The sequence below is a fragment of the Aulonocara stuartgranti genome, assembly GCF_965226115.1.
Source record: "Aulonocara stuartgranti genome assembly, chromosome: 3".
Classification (NCBI taxonomy): domain Eukaryota; kingdom Metazoa; phylum Chordata; class Actinopteri; order Cichliformes; family Cichlidae; genus Aulonocara; species Aulonocara stuartgranti.
Genome location: NC_138941.1, coordinates 63,692,823 through 63,710,730, shown reverse-complemented (window position 1 = coordinate 63,710,730; position 17,908 = coordinate 63,692,823). Strand labels below are relative to the sequence as shown.

At 39.4% G+C, this 17,908-nt stretch overlaps 2 protein-coding genes across 2 annotated transcripts; one reads left to right on the top strand and one right to left on the bottom strand.

Moving 5' to 3' along the window:
- Positions 1-378: 378 nt before the first annotated feature.
- LOC309695179 (uncharacterized protein) lies at positions 379-2,417 on the bottom strand. Its single transcript, XM_082515680.1, has 4 exons — positions 1,873-2,417; positions 1,480-1,731; positions 822-911; positions 379-649 (listed from the first exon to the last, which is right to left on the bottom strand). Exons 1-4 carry the CDS (start codon positions 2,000-2,002, stop codon positions 390-392), a joined length of 732 nt encoding a protein of 243 aa, XP_082371806.1. The 5' UTR covers positions 2,003-2,417; the 3' UTR covers positions 379-389.
- A 436-nt stretch (positions 2,418-2,853) lies between these two features.
- On the top strand, positions 2,854-9,082 carry LOC309695409 (coxsackievirus and adenovirus receptor homolog). Its single transcript, XM_082516039.1, has 3 exons — positions 2,854-2,959; positions 6,796-7,155; positions 7,559-9,082. The coding sequence occupies exons 1-3, from the start codon at positions 2,908-2,910 to the stop codon at positions 7,768-7,770; spliced, it is 624 nt and encodes a 207-aa protein (XP_082372165.1). The 5' UTR covers positions 2,854-2,907; the 3' UTR covers positions 7,771-9,082.
- Positions 9,083-17,908: the final 8,826 nt, after the last annotated feature.

Genomic DNA, 17,908 nt, shown 5'->3' with positions numbered 1-17,908 from the left:
GATGTATTTAACTGACAATTTAAATTGTGACAAATAACGATTTGTACAGGACAATGATGGCTATTAACAAGGTTGCCCAAACTTTTGCATCCCACTGTATCAGTATATTTTGTCATTAGTATAATATGAAATAAATTCTACTTGTGTCAAGTCGGGTGCCAATATTTGCTGTGTAGTAGAACAGAGACATTTGTCATTATAAATGTTTATTTGATAAAATATATAAATTCAGTAATAAAAAGATTCAACATAAATATATGAAATTTAACTATTTACAGAGAGACAGGAATAAAAAGGACCCAGCTTGGAGTGGAAGAGCCTCAGGGGAGAAGGAGGAGAAGAATAAGAACATTGTTTCTGCCCTGGAGAGCTGCTGCCTCATCAGAAAACTACTGATCATTAGGGTCCAATGTTTCCAAATTTAGCACAGCTGTGCTGTTGTCAAAAACTAATTTATGAATTTGGAATTTCACGAATTCTCGTGTCTGAGGCGGCATGCTCTCCAGAGCAGGAACAAGGCCGAGGAGGAAATACTCTGTTGCAGACGGGCGTGGCCTCTTTAGGGACTCCAGGATAGCCAGCTCCACCGCCGATGGACCATCCTGGGACCCTTCCCTCGACCGCCTTCGAGCTCTCCTCCTCTGTGGGCCTGTAAAAAACAGAACAAAACACCACAAAGAAATGAGAAGGCTGCTACTAGATTGTCATTTTCAAAATTGAAAAAAAAACAGGATATGAACAGATTGGTTGTAGATATTTAGTAAAGGTGATCACAAGGGAATCCAAGCAAGTAAAAAGCTATCAGTGCTTGATGTTCATACCTGTGGGTGCAGCAGCAGGAGTGGAGGGACCAGGGACTGGGGAGTCAGGAGAAGCAACAGGGGAGGACTCTGCTGCATGATAACTTGACTCTATCAAGACAATATTAAATGTTAACAGGTTGAAGACAATAGTCATAGAGAATATTATATTATTATATACTTATTATTATATACAGTGGTCTCCCATTTATTGCAGCACATGAACAGTAGTCACAGTTCTCACAAGTTGATTCTCAAAGTGCAAACCTTTGTCGATTTTAAAACGTAAAAGTATTATGCAGCGCTTTTTCTCCGTCTGCGGCGCCACTTTCGTGCGCCTTTTTCGCTCCCGGTGCAGGTGTCTATTTCCGAATGAGGGTCATAGTTATGAGTGTTTTTGTGCTGTTTTTTTCTATTTGAAGTGATGGTTATCAAAACCAAACATGATAAGTTTGGCAAGCGCAGGAGACACGACACGGAGGAGATTTGTCATTTGGGCTGCAGAATGCAATGCGCATCGTTGAAAGCTGTACGGTGCAATAAAAAAAATCAGCGAAAAGGCGAGGCAGTGACGGATGAACAGCGGGACTACTTTATACTGTTTATTAATAAACAAAATATATTCCTGTATGACAACACGCATAAATTAACTGCCTACATTAATTAATTGTAAACATACCTTCTGACTGACACTCCCCTGCTGCCTCTTCGGGCTGTCCCTGGTCCTCGGGGGAGAAGTTCTCCACGGTCCGCACCATATTACCGCTGGTCTCCCGCGGGGTGAGGAAGGGGTCCAGAAACCCCATGACCGCGAAGAACTTCCATCTCCTCCCCGATCCTGCTGCAGACCCACTCCTCTTCTCCTTCTCTGACCTCTTCTCCTTATTATATGTGTCCCTGAGGCTCTTCCACTTTCTCCTGCAGATGTCCTCTGAATAAACGCATTATCTGGTTAGCGGAAAGGTATTTGTACAACAGTGGGAAAATCGCGGGACAGTAGGCGCGCTTGCTAGCTTTTGCACGGCTTCATCGGGTCAGTCTGAAAATTAAAAAGAAGAAGGAATGAACTTACCAGGTTGCCCGATCTCCTCACTTATGTGTCTCCAAGCTAGGTCCTTTTTATTCCTGTCTCGGTAGAAATAGGAGCTGGCATCATATAGCTCGGGGTGGTTAGCCACGGCGCTGATCAGCTTTTCCTCCATACTGAATGAAGAATGAAGGGCTTTGGCTGGATCTGCCCCTTTGACCTAGGTAACAGCCACGTCACCAGGCTCCTGATTGGTTGTCGCGGCGCGATTTGACGCTGGAGTTCAGATTTTTCCAACTCGAGCGGTAGACGCGAAACGCGCGTATGCACAAAGTGCAACACAAAAACTCACGCGCGTGGTTTTATTCGCGCGTCAAACGCGCCTGACGCGCTACACTGACGCGCGTTTCGCGCGTCAAACGCGCCTGACGCGCTACACTGACGCGCGTTTCACGCGTTTTGGCGTTTTCGCGACGCAAATCTGCTTCCGAATTTTCGCGGGACCCGCAATCGCGCGTCATCGCGCCTTTCCATTGACTTTACATGTAAACCTGACGCTCTATTCGCGTCCATCGCGTTCGGTGTGAACACACCGTTATGCTAGCTCCGCGGCCGCCCAGTAGCCTACTGAAATATTCGGCGGTTGCAATAATTCTTTAAGTGTTATTTTTTCCTTGGTATTCTAATTTCACCGAAGTTTACTAAACTCAACAAACTTAATATTACTTACCAGGACATTTATTCTCTCATCATTTTCTTTTGCCGGAAAATAGCTTTCTGTGGTGCCGTCTTTCTCCTTCCTTTGCCGATGCTGCATTCACTTACACTCGGATATCTGAGCTTCACTACGAAAACGTAATCGTACATTTGATATTTAATTGAATTTTATTGTTTTAGCTTCGGGGTGGCACCTGGGGTGGCCAGTCTGGTTTGGGGGGTGGCCTGTGCCCCCCCAGGCCACCCCGCTGGACACGCCACAGCCTATTGCAGGCAGAGCTGTTGAGAAATGCTAGGTGCTTTTTTTTTTAAAAACGCCGCCATCACGTGAACCTGGTATTACTCTCTACTCTGTGGTCGCAGATGGAGTCTCTGGGAGTTGTGCTACTTTTAACCGTAATTCCTGGACAGACAGGTGAGTGAGAAAGAGCAAACTTTACACGAACTAAACAATAAATAAAAGTCATCAGTAAACATGTTAAAAACGGTCACGTGTCGGAGTTTCTCGACGTTTAACCGAGGCTTACATGTTTTCTGAAACACACACACACGCTGAGGACGGTGACCGTTTTAAGTTGTCGTTAAACGTCTCCGTGTTGTGAGAAAGAGTTAGATGATATACATACACATATTCAGTGAATACAGATTAGAAAGTTTTGATTAAAACTCAATGTTCGTCAAATAATCTATTAGTTTAAAACGATCGTTTTCTCCTTATTGATCGTAACAGAGCGGAAACACAACTTACGTAATCAAATGTCATGTTGCCCTAGCAACCAGTGTTTAATAAACACAAGTAGGGGAGACCGGGGATAGTCGTAACATTTTTGATATTTCTGTCTGTAGCTTGGAGCTCTTTTAAGGTAGTGGATTCAAAATGTAATGCAAAGTATTTACATGTCTCTGCTATTAAATAGTGCAGCTATTTTCTCTGCAACACAATTACTCATTGCATGGTAACACAAAGAGCGAAATGTTACAATTAACCCCATTGTCTGGGTTAGTTGTAACATATCCTGGGGTGAAGTGTAACACAATAAAATAAGGGTACTGACAAAATCTTAACATGTAATCTTTTTTTATTCAACACCTGAATGCACTTGGAACTATTTGTGTAGCTGTGTGTGTAGCTTTTGAACATATCCCAACCCCCCAAAAACGACATATTATGGAATTAATGTATATGTGTGTGTGTGTGTGTGTGTGTGTGTGTGTGTGTGTGTGCACACACACACGTACATACATGCATACATATGAAGTAGGAGTGAACCTGAGCTTGGTTTACGCGTAATATTCAAAGCGCCAACTGGGGAACTGAATGCCACAGCCCCACAAAGTATCAACACCAACCATCATAAACAGTTCAGTTTCACAAATACGTATTTGATTTACAAGTACAAAATATTTATGACCACAATTTGAGCCCATTGGGCCCGGCTATATGCTGGGGCCCTTAAACAGACGTCCTGCCTCCTTAAGTCAAACTTTAAAAGTAACAAATAACAGATTACCCACCAAACAGGATTTACTACAGTAGGTGAAAAATCCGCTGGAAAGGCCCAAATGAGATGACAGGTTTCACGTCTCGTTCCTTACACACCACTAGGCAGAGAACCCCAGCTATAGGGCTTTGGAGCGTGATGTCACGGGGGTGGGCGTGGAAAGGATTTTGGCCCGATCCGCCATTTTGGGGGTCTAAGTAAGGAGCGAAAGCATAGCCATGGTTCGTACTTGCTGTGTGGTCGGCTGCAATGTTCGATCTTATGACCGGCACGGGAATAAGTTTGGATTGTCTTTTTATGCTTTCCCAACCTGGAAGCAACATGAAGGAGCTCATGTATCGGATATTACCAAACGAAGGCGTCTAGCCTGGATAGCAGCCGTGAGACGAGCTGATATCAAGTTCTGTTACGTCTCCAGATATCAGTTGGTGTGCTCAAGACATTTTCATTCCGGTAAGTTCTAAATATGTTCACATCACACTTTATAGCTGAATAATATCATCGTTGGTGGTCTCGGAAGTTATAGAAATTGCGATCAAACATAGAATGGAGTGACTTGATTGGTTGATGTAAAGACAATAAATGAAATGAGACAGGAAGGACACAAATTGGCGTTAATAATTTGCCCGATTATCAATGTGTTAATTTGCATGTACTTTACAATTACGGGCATATAATATGATAACGATATTTTAGCAGTTCAATGATAAATGTATAACATTAATTATGGTGGGGGGTGGAAAATGGCTATTTCACTCGATGCACTCCAGCTGACTTAATTTGACAACGTACTCAGAGTTTGGCGGCTTGAAAATAGCCAAATCTTGCACCCAGCCATTTGTAAATTGGATATGCGCCTCCATAGGACAGTGGCGGTAAGTCGTCTGGGTCTTTACTCCACTGCCATATTTCATATGGGCCCAGATTTGCGATGCACTCTATTTTTTTCAAGTACCGCTGCTTCGCCTCTGGACGCAATCGGTTTCTATACCGTCCGGTTTTTTTTGAGCTGCTTTTAAGCATGTTTCATGTCGTCGTTGTTCCAACACAGTGTGTTTGTTTTGATTCGTAGACCCCGAAAATGGAGCTGCGCTCCCACAATGCGTCAACTCCAAAGCCCTATACAGCCATTCACTGTTATGCAAATGAGCCAGTGTCAGGTTTCTAAATAAGCAGTCAGAGAAAAATTATGCAGCTAATCTCTGTCGTCAAAATCATAGCGACTGTACCTGACAGTGAATTATTTTAATGTTCTTCATTGTAATTGTTAGAAACATTTTTTAAAGTTTTCCTTTAATTGCGGGACTTTGTTTTGAAACTTTGTGGAGAAGTAATGCTCAGCACGGACTGTTGTGTCTATAGTGGATGCAATGCAGGTTTTGCCGCATCTTGCCACCGCCTTCAAGCTGGAAAATTATAAAGAACCCATGTCAAAGTGTTGTGGCCAAGTTACATTTAATTTATTAACCTACCTTTGAGATGAAGTGCAGCTGCAAAGAACGCTATGTCAGGCAATGAGGTGCGTTTAATGTGTCTCTGTTAATTTGAGGGTCCATTAAATGAATGTCTTATTTTATTTTTAATTTATTTTGCAAATTTATTGAAGAATAGGCTATTTAATTAAGATAAATATTATGTTGTTGGTTGTAAAGATCTGGATTGATATTTTATTTAATTCTTTATTTCTATTTTTCAGGGGTTTTTTAATACCTTGGCCTACCCTTTTTAGTTTTGTTAATATGAGAAGTGTTATTGTTGGGCTTGAATATATTTGATATAGGCCTTCCAATGATTGCAAATGTCATGTTTTTAGTTGTTGGAATCTGATGAGCAATATTTTATTTACTTTTTTGCTGTTTTGTTTTTAACGTGGTCAGGGGGTTTGCATGTCTCAGTGACCCTAAAAGCTAGACCAGCAGAAGTTTAGCCTTCAGGTGGGACACCCAAGTTGGTCAGGTGTTAAGGTAGAGACCTGACAAAGTGCAATCCAATTACATAACAAAAACAGTTATCCACAGCACCCAACCTCACCCCTTTCCCTCCTCCACTGTTACCATGTGCCCCATTCACATTTCTGTCTGCCATTGAACTGGCCATTGAATACCTCTTTTTCGTCATTGACCAACAGTGCAATTTTGCTGAACGTGATGTAGGCAGGCAGCGAGAGAGCCTGAAGGCAACAAATGAAATCACTGCAAACTGTACTGTGGAGTACCAGGACCACATTAAGAAAAATATATATTACTCTTCATTATGAGATTAAACTCAAAATACTTTTTTGAGAATAAAGTTCAATAATAAGTTAATAGAGTATTCACTCCAAGTCAAACAACTGCTACAAAATGAACACACACATGAATTTCAGTGTGTGTGTGTGTGTGTGTGTGTGTGTGTTCTGGTGATTCTAATGCTAAATTCATGTAAACAATGTTGTGCAGCTGTCTGTTTACAGCCATTTAATGGCCAAATTAGTTGATCCAAAAATCACAGATACATGCATTTATTTCCTTTATTGCAATAAACATAGATAAATAAATGTATTTCTTGTGTTCAATAAAGATATTTGTATTATAAGACACAGCTCCGGTTGTGTTTGCATGTCCACAGGTTTTGATATTTGATCACACCAAATCGATAATGTCCAAAGAAACTGGATTTTTAGTAGCATACAAGTATTTTTTTAAAGAAGGGCTTCACGCAATACTAACATTCTTCATGCTTCCTCTGGATTGTGTCCTCCTTCCTTCAGGCCAAGATGAAGTTCAAGTGGAGGCTGGAGCTGATGCAACTCTTGACTGCCAGGGTCCCACTGAAGGGACTATCACAGTGATAGCGTGGAACAAGAGGGGCATGCAAACAGATGGTTATGTCTTCTTCTACAGGGAAGATCGTCCTTACAAAGCCTACCAGCATCCCTCGTTCCAAGGTCGAGTGGAGCTGGGAGATCCACAAATGAAAGGTGGAAATATGTCCATCATTCTGCACAACACCACCGTTAACGACACCGGGACATATGAATGCCACATCTCATATCAGAGTGGCTCAGGACGCGACAAGAGAGTGACCCCTGAGATCATCAGTGAAATTAGCCTGAAGGTTGTTCATGCAGGTGAGTCTGAAACCTCTTTACCTGTTTGTCTCTGGATGAAGCAGAATTGGTGGGTTAAGTCAGACCTAAGGGTCCAACCATCCATCTTTTTCCACTTTCAGATATTTTTAATTCATGTATATCTGATAATACAGAGTACTGATGATAAGCCTCACTGTGAGCAGGAAGCTGGGAATCTTTCTATGTACCAGACACCAGACTCAACTTAAACTTTCAAAAGGATGGAAGCTAAAATACATCCAATAATATTCCAGACTTTGCAGAAAGCAGCTGGTCTGAGTGATGTGATCAGAGTGCAGTAGATAATGTCTGACAGCAGTTTGAAGAGGAAATGGATTCTGTTCTGTTCTTCACTCATCACCTACCTGACAGCTGACACCTCACACCTGTTTCTCACCTGCAGGTCAGACAGGAGGAGACACAGAGGATGGAGGGAAGGAGGATGGAGGGAGGGAGGGTGTAAGGAAGGAGGATGGATCTGTTGGGCTCATCGCTGGTCTGTCACTTTCTGCTTTGGTTCTTATTGCTGCTGGTGGTTTTATGATCTACAAAAAACGTAATACTCCTCATATTCAGGATTCATACCAGCCTCCTGTTGAACAGCAGCAAGTTTGAAATTCTGTTATTCCAAGCTTGATATTTTCACTCAGCATGGCTCAAGACATTATCTCACGACGTACAGAAATAAAGGTTACTTCATATCGTTACCATAAAACATTTCTAGAATTTGAAAATCTGACCAACAGGTGGCTGAAACAAGCACAAAACCAGAGTATAATTACAGCATCATCCACTGCTATGGGCTCTAAAAATGTGGGAGCTTTGAGTTGCTGATAAACAGGTTCCTGGTAATTGTTTCCTGTTTGTTCCCATGATGGGTAAAACATTTAAATCTGATCCACAGATTTGGTGGTGCTGAATGTGGGATTTCTCTTTCCTAAACTCAGAGCGTTACAAGCTTTTTGACACGATTGGTGTGTTCATTGATCAAAGGATGTGAACTCTTATGCATGAACATGTTACCTCAAACAGTCCAAACAGTCTCACAGCACTTTATGAAGCAGTCACAACTTCTAATTGTGCTTCATGTCCCTGAACACTAAATTAATATTTTCCCCTTTTAAAGTCCACATCCTGATGTTGGAGGGGCTGAAACTGCTGGGTTGGGGTTGGATGGAGATGCCAGTTGGCATTCTTTCAAAGTCAGAGTTTTTAAAAAAAGAGTCTTTATTCTCACTAAAGAGTTTGACAAACAGATGTGCTACACTCACGAAATACATGATTATGAAGTCATGCTGGCTGTGATGAAGTGAACATTTGTGTCACTGAACACAAACACTGTTTTGTGACTGTTTCATATTTCCTGTGAGACTGGGCTGACTGTGTTTACACCACAGCATTGTTTAGTGCTAAAGGAAGGATTCATTTTCTGCTTTAAATCTGTGCCCTGACTATTATCTGTGAAGTGTTTTTATACAGTGAACAAAGCTTTACATTTTCTAAGCTGATGATTTATTTTGTACATAATAACTGAATTTAATGTAACACTGGCATCAAATGACTCTTTCTGACTTAAGTTAACTATTTATTTATTTCACTATTTATTTTGTGTCAGTGTTGTGCTGCCAACTCCGAGTCCAAAGGGTCTGATGAAAACGCCAATTTTAAAATTTATATTTGAGTAATTTGTTTGCCACCTCTCCTCCAAACTGCACTGGACCTCATTCAAGGAACTGCTGAAACAGTCCAGTTCAGTTTCATGGAGGAAGGTGCCAAGTGTAGTAGGAAGTAGAAGTTTGTCTGATTATTATTTTATTTTTTTAAATTATGTGTTTATTTCATTTACAGAGCAGGTCCTCTTAAATATTATTTTCTCTGTTAACTTACTTGCTGATAAGGGGTTGTTTGATTATTGGTGTTTTCTCTGTAAATTTTGTAAGATATTTACGTTAAAAATATTATAAAGCACCTTGAGGCAACAGCTGTTGTGATTTGATGCTATATAAATAAAACTGAATTGCTGCTGTAAGTGTGTTTTGTATTTAATTCATGATTACCGTATTTCCCGGACTACAAAGCGCACCTGAATATTAGCCGCATAAAGCGAATTGTCAGGAAAGAGATGGCTGTTTGGAGACACATCACTTTTATTAATATTTTGAAAAACAAGTTATGGGTATTTGCATAACTTTGTAGGTATATGTACAAGTAGCGGTAATTACAAGTACGAAACATGTACTGTGCTTCATAAATGAGTAACAAATGTAGTACATAACAATAACCTACAGCACACCAGAAAAATAGATTCGGACTACCTTTAAGGCTCAGGTGCAGTGACACGGCTTTAACAAGAAGAAAAGTCAGTCATTCACCACCATCTTCCTGCCCACTAAAACCACCAAAGTCCTCTTCTCCAGTGTCGGATACGAACAGGCTCAGAGTGGCTTCGTCATCCACTCTCAGCTTCTTTCCTTCGTTGTCACTTTCAAAACCAAAGAAATCCTCGTTGTCAGTGTCAGAGTCGAACACCCAATCCGTTGGTGATCGTGGATGTTTTCACACTTTTCCACGCTGTCAGAATCCACCGGTGGAGTTGAGCATAACTTGCTTTTCGCAAGTTTATCGCCGCTCATCATCCACGCCTGAACTCACAGAGTTGAAATGGAGCATAGCTCAGCTTCTCACATCTGTTAGATTTCGTTTTGGATTGTTATCTTAAAGTTAGTCATGCCTGGTTGTTTTTCGTTTGTTTGATTCTTTTTCCTAGTTTGGTCCAACAAAACAAATATCATACACTAATCCACTGCTGTGAAAAAAAAAGAATTTAAAAAAGAAGAACTGTGCAAAGAAAGAAAGAAGGAAATAAGAACTGTGCAAAGAAAGAAAGAAGGAAAAAAGAAATGTGCAACGAAAGAAAGAACTGTGCAAGGAAAGAAGGAATGAAGGAAGGAAGAACTGTGCAAGGAAAGAAAGCATGAAAAAAGGAAGAACTGTGCAAGGAAAGAAAGAACGAAAGAAGGAAGAACTGTGCAATGAAGGAAGGAAGGAAGAACTGTGCAACGAAAGAATGAAAAAAGGAAGAACTGTGCAACGAATGAAAGAAAGAAAGGAAGGAAAAAAGAACTGTGCAACGAAAGAAAGAAAGAAAGAAAGAAAGAAAGAAAGAAAGAAAGAAAGGAAGGAAAAAAGAACTGTGCAACGAATGAAAGAAAGAAAGAACTGTGCAACGAAAGAAAGAAAGAAAGGAAGGAAAAAAGAACTGTGCAACGAATGAAAGAAAGAACTGCAACGAAAGAAAGAAAGAAAGAAAGAAAGAAAGAACTGTGCAACGAATGAAAGAAAGAAAAAAAGAACTGTGCAACGAAAGAAAGAAAGAAAGAAAGGAAGAAAGAACTGTGCAACGAATGAAAGAAAGAAAGGAAGAAAGAACTGTGCAACGAATGAAAGAAAGAAAGGAAGAAAGAACTGTGCAACGAATGAAAGAAAGAAAGAAAGGAAGAAAGAACTGTGCAACGAATGAAAGAAAGAAAGAACTGTGCAACGAATGAAAGAAAGAACTGTGCAATGAATGAAAGAAAGAAAGAACTGTGCAACGAAAGAAAGAAAGGAAGAAAGAACTGTGCAATGAATGAAAGTAAGAAAGAACTGTGCAACGAATGAAAGAAAGAAAGAAAGGAAGAAAGAAAGAACGGTGCAACGAATGAAAGAAAGAAAGAACTGTGCAACGAATGAAAGAAAGAACTGTGCAATGAATGAAAGTAAGAAAGAACTGTGCAACGAAAGAAAGAAAGGAAGGAAGGAAGAAAGAACTGTGCAACGAATGAAAGAAAGAAAGAACTGTGCAACGAATGAAAGTAAGAAAGAACTGTGCAACGAAAGAAAGAAAGAAAGAACTGTGCAACGAATGAAAGAAAGAAAGAACTGTGCAACGAATGAAAGAAAGAAAGAAAGGAAGAAAGAAAGAACTGTGCAACGAATGAAAGAAAGAAAGAACTGTGCAACGAATGAAAGAAAGAACTGTGCAATGAATGAAAGTAAGAAAGAACTGTGCAACGAAAGAAAGAAAGAAAGGAAGGAAGAAAGAACTGTGCAACGAATGAAAGAAAGAAAGAAAGGAAGAAAGAACTGCAACGAAAGAAAGAAAGAACTGTGCAACGAATGAAAGAAAGAACTGTGCAACGAATGAAAGAAAGAAAGAACTGTGCAACGAAAGAAAGAAAGGAAGAAAGAACTGTGCAACGAAAGAAAGAAAGAAAGGAAGGAAGAAAGAACTGTGAAACGAAAGAAAGAAAGAAAGGAAGGAAGAAAGAAAGGAAGAAAGAAAGGAAGAAAGAACTGTGCAACGAATGAAAGGAAGAAAGAAAGGAAGAAAGAACTGTGCAACGAATGAAAGAAAGAAAGAACTGTGCAACGAAAGAAAGGAAGAAAGAAAGGAAGAAAGAACTGTGCAACGAAAGAAAGAAAGAAAGGAAGAAAGAACTGTGCAACGAATGAAAGGAAGAAAGAAAGGAAGAAAGAACTGTGCAACGAATGAAAGAAAGAAAGAAAGGAAGAAAGAAAGGAAGAAAGAACTGTGCAACGAATGAAAGAAAGAAAGAAAGAAAGAAAGAAAGGAAGAAAGAAAGGAAGAAAGAACTGTGCAACGAATGAAAGAAAGAAAGAAAGAAAGAAAGAAAGAAAGGAAGAAAGAACTGTGCAACGAAAGAAAGAAAGAAAGGAAGAAAGAAAGGAAGAAAGAACTGTGCAACGAATGAAAGAAAGAAAGAACTGTGCAACGAAAGAAAGAAAGAAAGGAAGAAAGAAAGGAAGAAAGAACTGTGCAACGAATGAAAGAAAGAAAGAAAGAAAGGAAGAAAGAAAGGAAGAAAGAACTGTGCAACGAAAGAAAGAAAGAAAGGAAGAAAGAAAGGAAGAAAGAAAGGAAGAAAGAACTGTGCAACGAAAGAAAGAAAGAAAGGAAGGAAGAAAGAACTGTGCAACGAATGAAAGAATAAAAGAAAGAACTGTGCAACGAAAGAAAGAAAGAAAGAAAGGGAGGAAGGAAGAACTGTGCAAAGAATGAAAGAAAGAACTGTGCAACGAAAGAAAGAAAGAACTGTGCAACGAATGAAAGAAAGAACTGTGCAACGAATGAAAGAAAGAAAGAAAGAACTGCAACGAAAGAAAGAACTGTGCAACGAAAGAAAGAAAGAAAGAAAGAACTGTGCAACGAAAGAAAGGAAGAAAGGGAGGAAGGAAGAACTGTGCAAAGAATGAAAGAAAGAAAGAACTGTGCAACGAAAGAAAGAAAAAAAGAAAGAACTGTGCAACGAAAGAAGGAAAGAAAGAAAGAACTGTGCAACGAATGAAAGAAAGAAAGAAAGAACTGTGCAACGAATGAAAGAAAGAAAGAAAGGAAGAAAGAACTGTGCAACGAAAGAAAGAAAGAAAGAAAGAACTGTGCAACGAAAGAAAGGAAGGAAGAAAGAACTGTGCAACGAATGAAAGAAAAAAAGAAAGAACTGTGCAACGAAAGAAAGAAAGAAAGAAAGGGAGGAAGGAAGAACTGTGCAAAGAATGAAAGAAAGAAAGAACTGTGCAACGAAAGAAAGAAAAAAAGAAAGAACTGTGCAACGAAAGAAGGAAAGAAAGAAAGAACTGTGCAACGAATGAAAGAAAGAAAGAAAGAAAGGAAGAAAGAACTGTGCAACGAAAGAAAGAAAGAAAGAACTGTGCAACGAAAGAAAGAAAGAAAGAAAGGGAGGAAGGAAGAACTGTGCAAAGAATGAAAGAAAGAAAGAACTGTGCAACGAAAGAAAGAAAAAAAGAAAGAAAGGAAGAAAGAACTGTGCAACGAAAGAAAGAAAGAAAGAACTGTGCAACGAATGAAAGAAAGAAAGAAAGAAATGAAGAAAGAACTGTGCAACGAAAGAAAGAAAGAAAGAACTGTGCAACGAAAAAAAGAAAGAAAGGAGGAAAGAAAGAAAGAACTGTGCGACGAATGAAAGAAAGAAAAGAAGAAAGAACTGTGCAACGAATGAAAGAAAGAACTGTGCAACGAATGAAAGAAAGAAAGAAAGAACTGTAAAAAAGAAAGAAGGAAAGAAAGAAAAGAAGAAAGAACTGTGCAACGAAAGAAAGAAAGAACTGTGCAACGAATGAAAGAAAGAAAGAACTGTGCAACGAAAGAAAGAAAGAAAGGAAGGAAGAAAGAACTGTGCAACGAATGAAAGAAAGAAAGAACTGTGCAACGAATGAAAGAAAGAAAGAACTGTGCAACGAATGAAAGAAAGAAAGAACTGTGCAACGAATGAAAGGAAGAAAGAAAGGAAGAAAGAACTGTGCAACGAAAGAAAGAAAGAAAGAAAGAAAGGAAGAAAGAACTGTGCAACGAATGAAAGAAAGGAAGAAAGAAAGGAAGAAAGAACTGTGCAACGAATGAAAGAAAGAAAGAACTGTGCAACGAAAGAAAAAAAGGAAGAAAGAACTGTGCAACGAATGAAAGAAAGAACTGTGCAACGAAAGAAAGAAAGAAAGAAAGAAAGGAAGAAAGAACTGTGCAACGAATGAAAGAAAGGAAGAAAGGAAGAAAGAAAGGAAGAAAGAACTGTGCAACGAAAGAAAGAAAGAAAGAAAGAAAGGAAGGAAGAAAGAACTGTGCAACGAATGAAAGAAAAAAAGAAAGAACTGTGCAAAGAATGAAAGAAAGAAAGAACTGTGCAACGAAAGAAAGAAAGAAAGAACTGTGCAACGAATGAAAGAAAGAAAGAAAGAAAGAACTGTACAACGAAAGAAAGAAAGAAAGAAAGAACTGTACAACGAAAGAAAGAAAGAAAGAAAGAACTGTACAACGAAAGAAAGAAAAAAAGAAAGAACTGTGCAACGAAAGAAGGAAAGAAAGAAAGAAAGAAAGAACTGTGCAACGAATGAAAGAAAGAAAGAAAGAACTGTGCAACGAATGAAAGAAAGAAAGAACTGTACAACGAAAGAAAGAAAGAACTGTACAACGAAAGAAAGAAAAAAAGAAAGAACTGTGCAACGAAAGAAGGAAAGAAAGAAAGAAAGAAAGAACTGTGCAACGAATGAAAGAAAGAAAGAAAGAACTGTGCAACGAATGAAAGAAAGAAAGAACTGTACAACGAAAGAAAGAAAGAACTGTACAACGAAAGAAAGAAAGAACTGTACAACGAAAGAAAGAAAAAAGAAAGAACTGTGCAACGAAAGAAGGAAAGAAAGAAAGAAAGAAAGAACTGTGCAACGAATGAAAGAAAGAAAGAACTGTACAACGAAAGAAAGAAAGAACTGTACAACGAAAGAAAGAAAAAAAGAAAGAACTGTGCAACGAAAGAAGGAAAGAAAGAAAGGAAGAAAGAACTGTGCAACGAAAGAAAGAAAGAAAGAACTGTGCAACGAAAAAAAGAAAGAAAGGAGGAAAGAAAGAAAGAAAGAACTGTGCGACGAATGAAAGAAAGAAAGAAAGAAAGGAAGAAAGAACTGTGCAACGAATGAAGGAATGAAGGAAGGAAGAACTGTGCAAGGAAAGAAAGCAAGAAAAAAGGAAGAACTGTGCAAGGAAAGAAAGAACGAAAGAAGGAAGAACTCTCTGGCGTTGTTATATTTGTCTGAAAGTTCTCAGTCATCCAGGTCATTATAGTCTACGGAGCTTGAAAAGAAGCGAGGTGAAACGTCTTCAAGAAACTTCAAGAAGTCCAGACGTGTTGTTATATTGCGGCAGATAACAGCATACAACACCACTTCACATCACATAAAGAGACTACTATCAAGCAGATTGATACGCTGAAAAGTGTTTAGCTGAAGTCAGAGGAGAGAATTTATAAACTACTTTCAGCATGCAGATTGTCTCATTGACATCATGGTCTGTTCAATATCATGAAATTACTTCTAATCATGTTGTAAGTTTAAACTGTTTATTTTGTTTCTGTCCAAAGGGGGGAGGACCACCTGCAGCTGTCAAAGGCGCATAAGTCATGTGAGTACCATGTTTACAGCTACTATGGCTAAAAATATGAGTGCAAGTCAAATCAGTATAAAGGACCACCACAGAGCACTGATTACAACAGGCCCTGTACCTCTGACTGATTTGTATTTTTAGTGTGGGCACAAATTTTCGTTATTATTTTAAAGGTTAAAAAAGTGTGTTTGTCCCGGCTGGCGGATAAGGTGAATTTTTTATCTTGATAGTTTGTTACTTTAAAGAAAGATGAAACATCTCAGCCTGGTCTCTTCCCGTAATCTTGCTGGTGTTACCAAGTCACAGTGTGTGGTTTAAAGCTCGAAACTCTGCCACACTTCACTCACTCTGTTGAAACCACATTCGTGAGCTTCCTCTTAACTAAAACAAAACTTAAACCTTAAGCCCAAGGGGGTTTCTGAGCTTCCTGCTCGCAAATGTAATGCCCAAATTTAATTGATTATTTCTCTGCAATTACAAACTCTGTACTTACAATCTTGGTATCAAAATAAAGCTCACACTTGTGAGATTTCATCAGAGGTGTAAATTTTGAAGCAGATATTACTGTGTCAAAGTTACTGAGACTGGAACACAGAAAAAGTAAGTATATATATATATTTTTTTAATTTTTAGCATATAACCCTTTTAAAAATATGCCTCAGTTCACATTTCATTCCAGGAATTCAGTAACCAACATATCAGCATCACCTGTGCAAAGATTTATGTTTCTAAAGTGAATCAGTGAAAAATTACAGCCCTGTCAATACATGAATATCCAGACGTTGTACAAAAATGTCCAATTTTGGCACACAATTGAGTTCATTGAGTTTATCCAGTTGATTTTTTTAGGTATTAAAGAGCCGAAATTAATAAAATTTTATTAAAAGGCCTAAAAATGCTTTTTTTAAAATATATTTTTGAAGAATTAACCACACATTTACATGGCAATGGCCCTTTTCTGCCGTGCGCATGGAGCGTTTAATTGTCCTCTGGCCCTTTAAACTCTGAGGAGCTGTAACTTTGGTTTCTTTTGGTCAATTTGCATGATTGACACCTCGTCGTGGCATCGTTTGAGCCAATAGAATCACAGTAACGATGCCACGTTCACGTCACTTCAACCAATCAGACGTTGCAATGCCAAAACCCACATGGGCCCTGTCACTACCCGATCCGTACCGGAAACCCGATCGGTACCCCGCATGCGCGAATCTTACGTCACTTCCTCTCTTTGCCAACATTGCGACATTCAATATATTTGAATGATACAGTTAGCTCCTAGCATTTCTCAACAGCTCTGCCTCCTTTTCGACTGCCCGGGACATTTAAACAATGGATAATCGGTATACAAAGAAATTCATGCTTTTCTCCTCAACAGAGAGTGTCCCCCGATTGAGCAACAGCGCCGTAAAATAAGGAGAATGGCGCCTAATTACAGAGTTAATAATGCAGACTTTGTAATATCTCACGTGTAGATTCATCAGCCAGATGAAGTGTTTACTGACAATTGACAGTGATAGCGCACATCATCATCACTATTCCAACAATCCTCTCCTCACAGACAAGCATAAACACACTCGACTATCGCTAAATCAAATTTAACACACGTTTGTAATGACGCTAATTCAGTTTATAATAGGGTTTATTCGCTCGGTCAGCAGGTGGCGGTATCCTCGTACACTGGGGAGTACACTGCCATTAAACGAACTGAAGAAGAAGAAAACATCTGCACATGCGCGGTACGGATCGGGTAGACTCGATTTGTACGGTCAGACTTTACACATGCGCAGTAAGGATCGGGGAGTCCTGATCCGTAACTATCTTTTTATTTTTCGTTTTTGTCTACATTGTACTGAAATGCTTCATTATCGGAAACATGTTAAGAGATACTTGTTATTCTTAACATCTTAACAGATACTCTGACCTGTAACTATCGTAAAATGCTTCGACCGGAAGTAGACACCTTTAGCGCATGCGGGGTACCGATCGGGTTTCCGGTACGTATCGGGTAGTGACAGGCCCAAATTTACTGCATGTGGCGTCTATCTAGTCACGTGTCTGTAGGCGGGTCTAAAATGGAGGTTGTTGACGGAAAACGGCCGATGCGGCTAGTTAGGCGTGGTAACTGCTGATAATCACGTAGCTACCGGCGAAAATAACGGAGGAAATCAGGACGGTAAGCCAATTTCTGTCTTAGCGCATTAGCGCCGCTGTGTGTCTTTGTGGTCTTCTTTTGCAGCTCATTCAGTGAATTTTGGTCAGAGTGTGGTGAAACTTGGTGTGTGGAGTAGTGATGGGTCGTTCGCGAACGAAATGGCTCTTAGAGCCGGCTCTTTGACGTGAACGACGAGAGCCGGCTCCTTATCGCGAGCCGTGACGGCTCGGGGTTTTTTTTTTTCTCTCACCCTCTGTCTCGCACTTTTTTTCCGCTTCACTCTGCACGCGAGCCTTGTGCTTTACTTTCACTCAGTAGCACAGGAACAGAGCCAGAGGGGGAGAGAGAGAAAGAGAGCCAGGGACAACAACTTCACATTAGAAAGGTATAGTAATCATCCACAACTATTTTCGGTTGCAGATGATAAAGGATTCAGAAAGTGCGGATTCATGCGGGCCCATATGACAGAGAATGTGCATGTTCTTTTTGTTTTCATATTATAATTTATATTTAATTGTGTTTTGCAGTGTTTTGTGTTGTTTTCACTTTAAATTTGTAAAAGGAAACAGCTGAAAATTTAAATAGTTAAAAGTTGAAATGTGAATAGTTGATTTTTGTATTATATGATTTATTTATTACATTTTATGTGG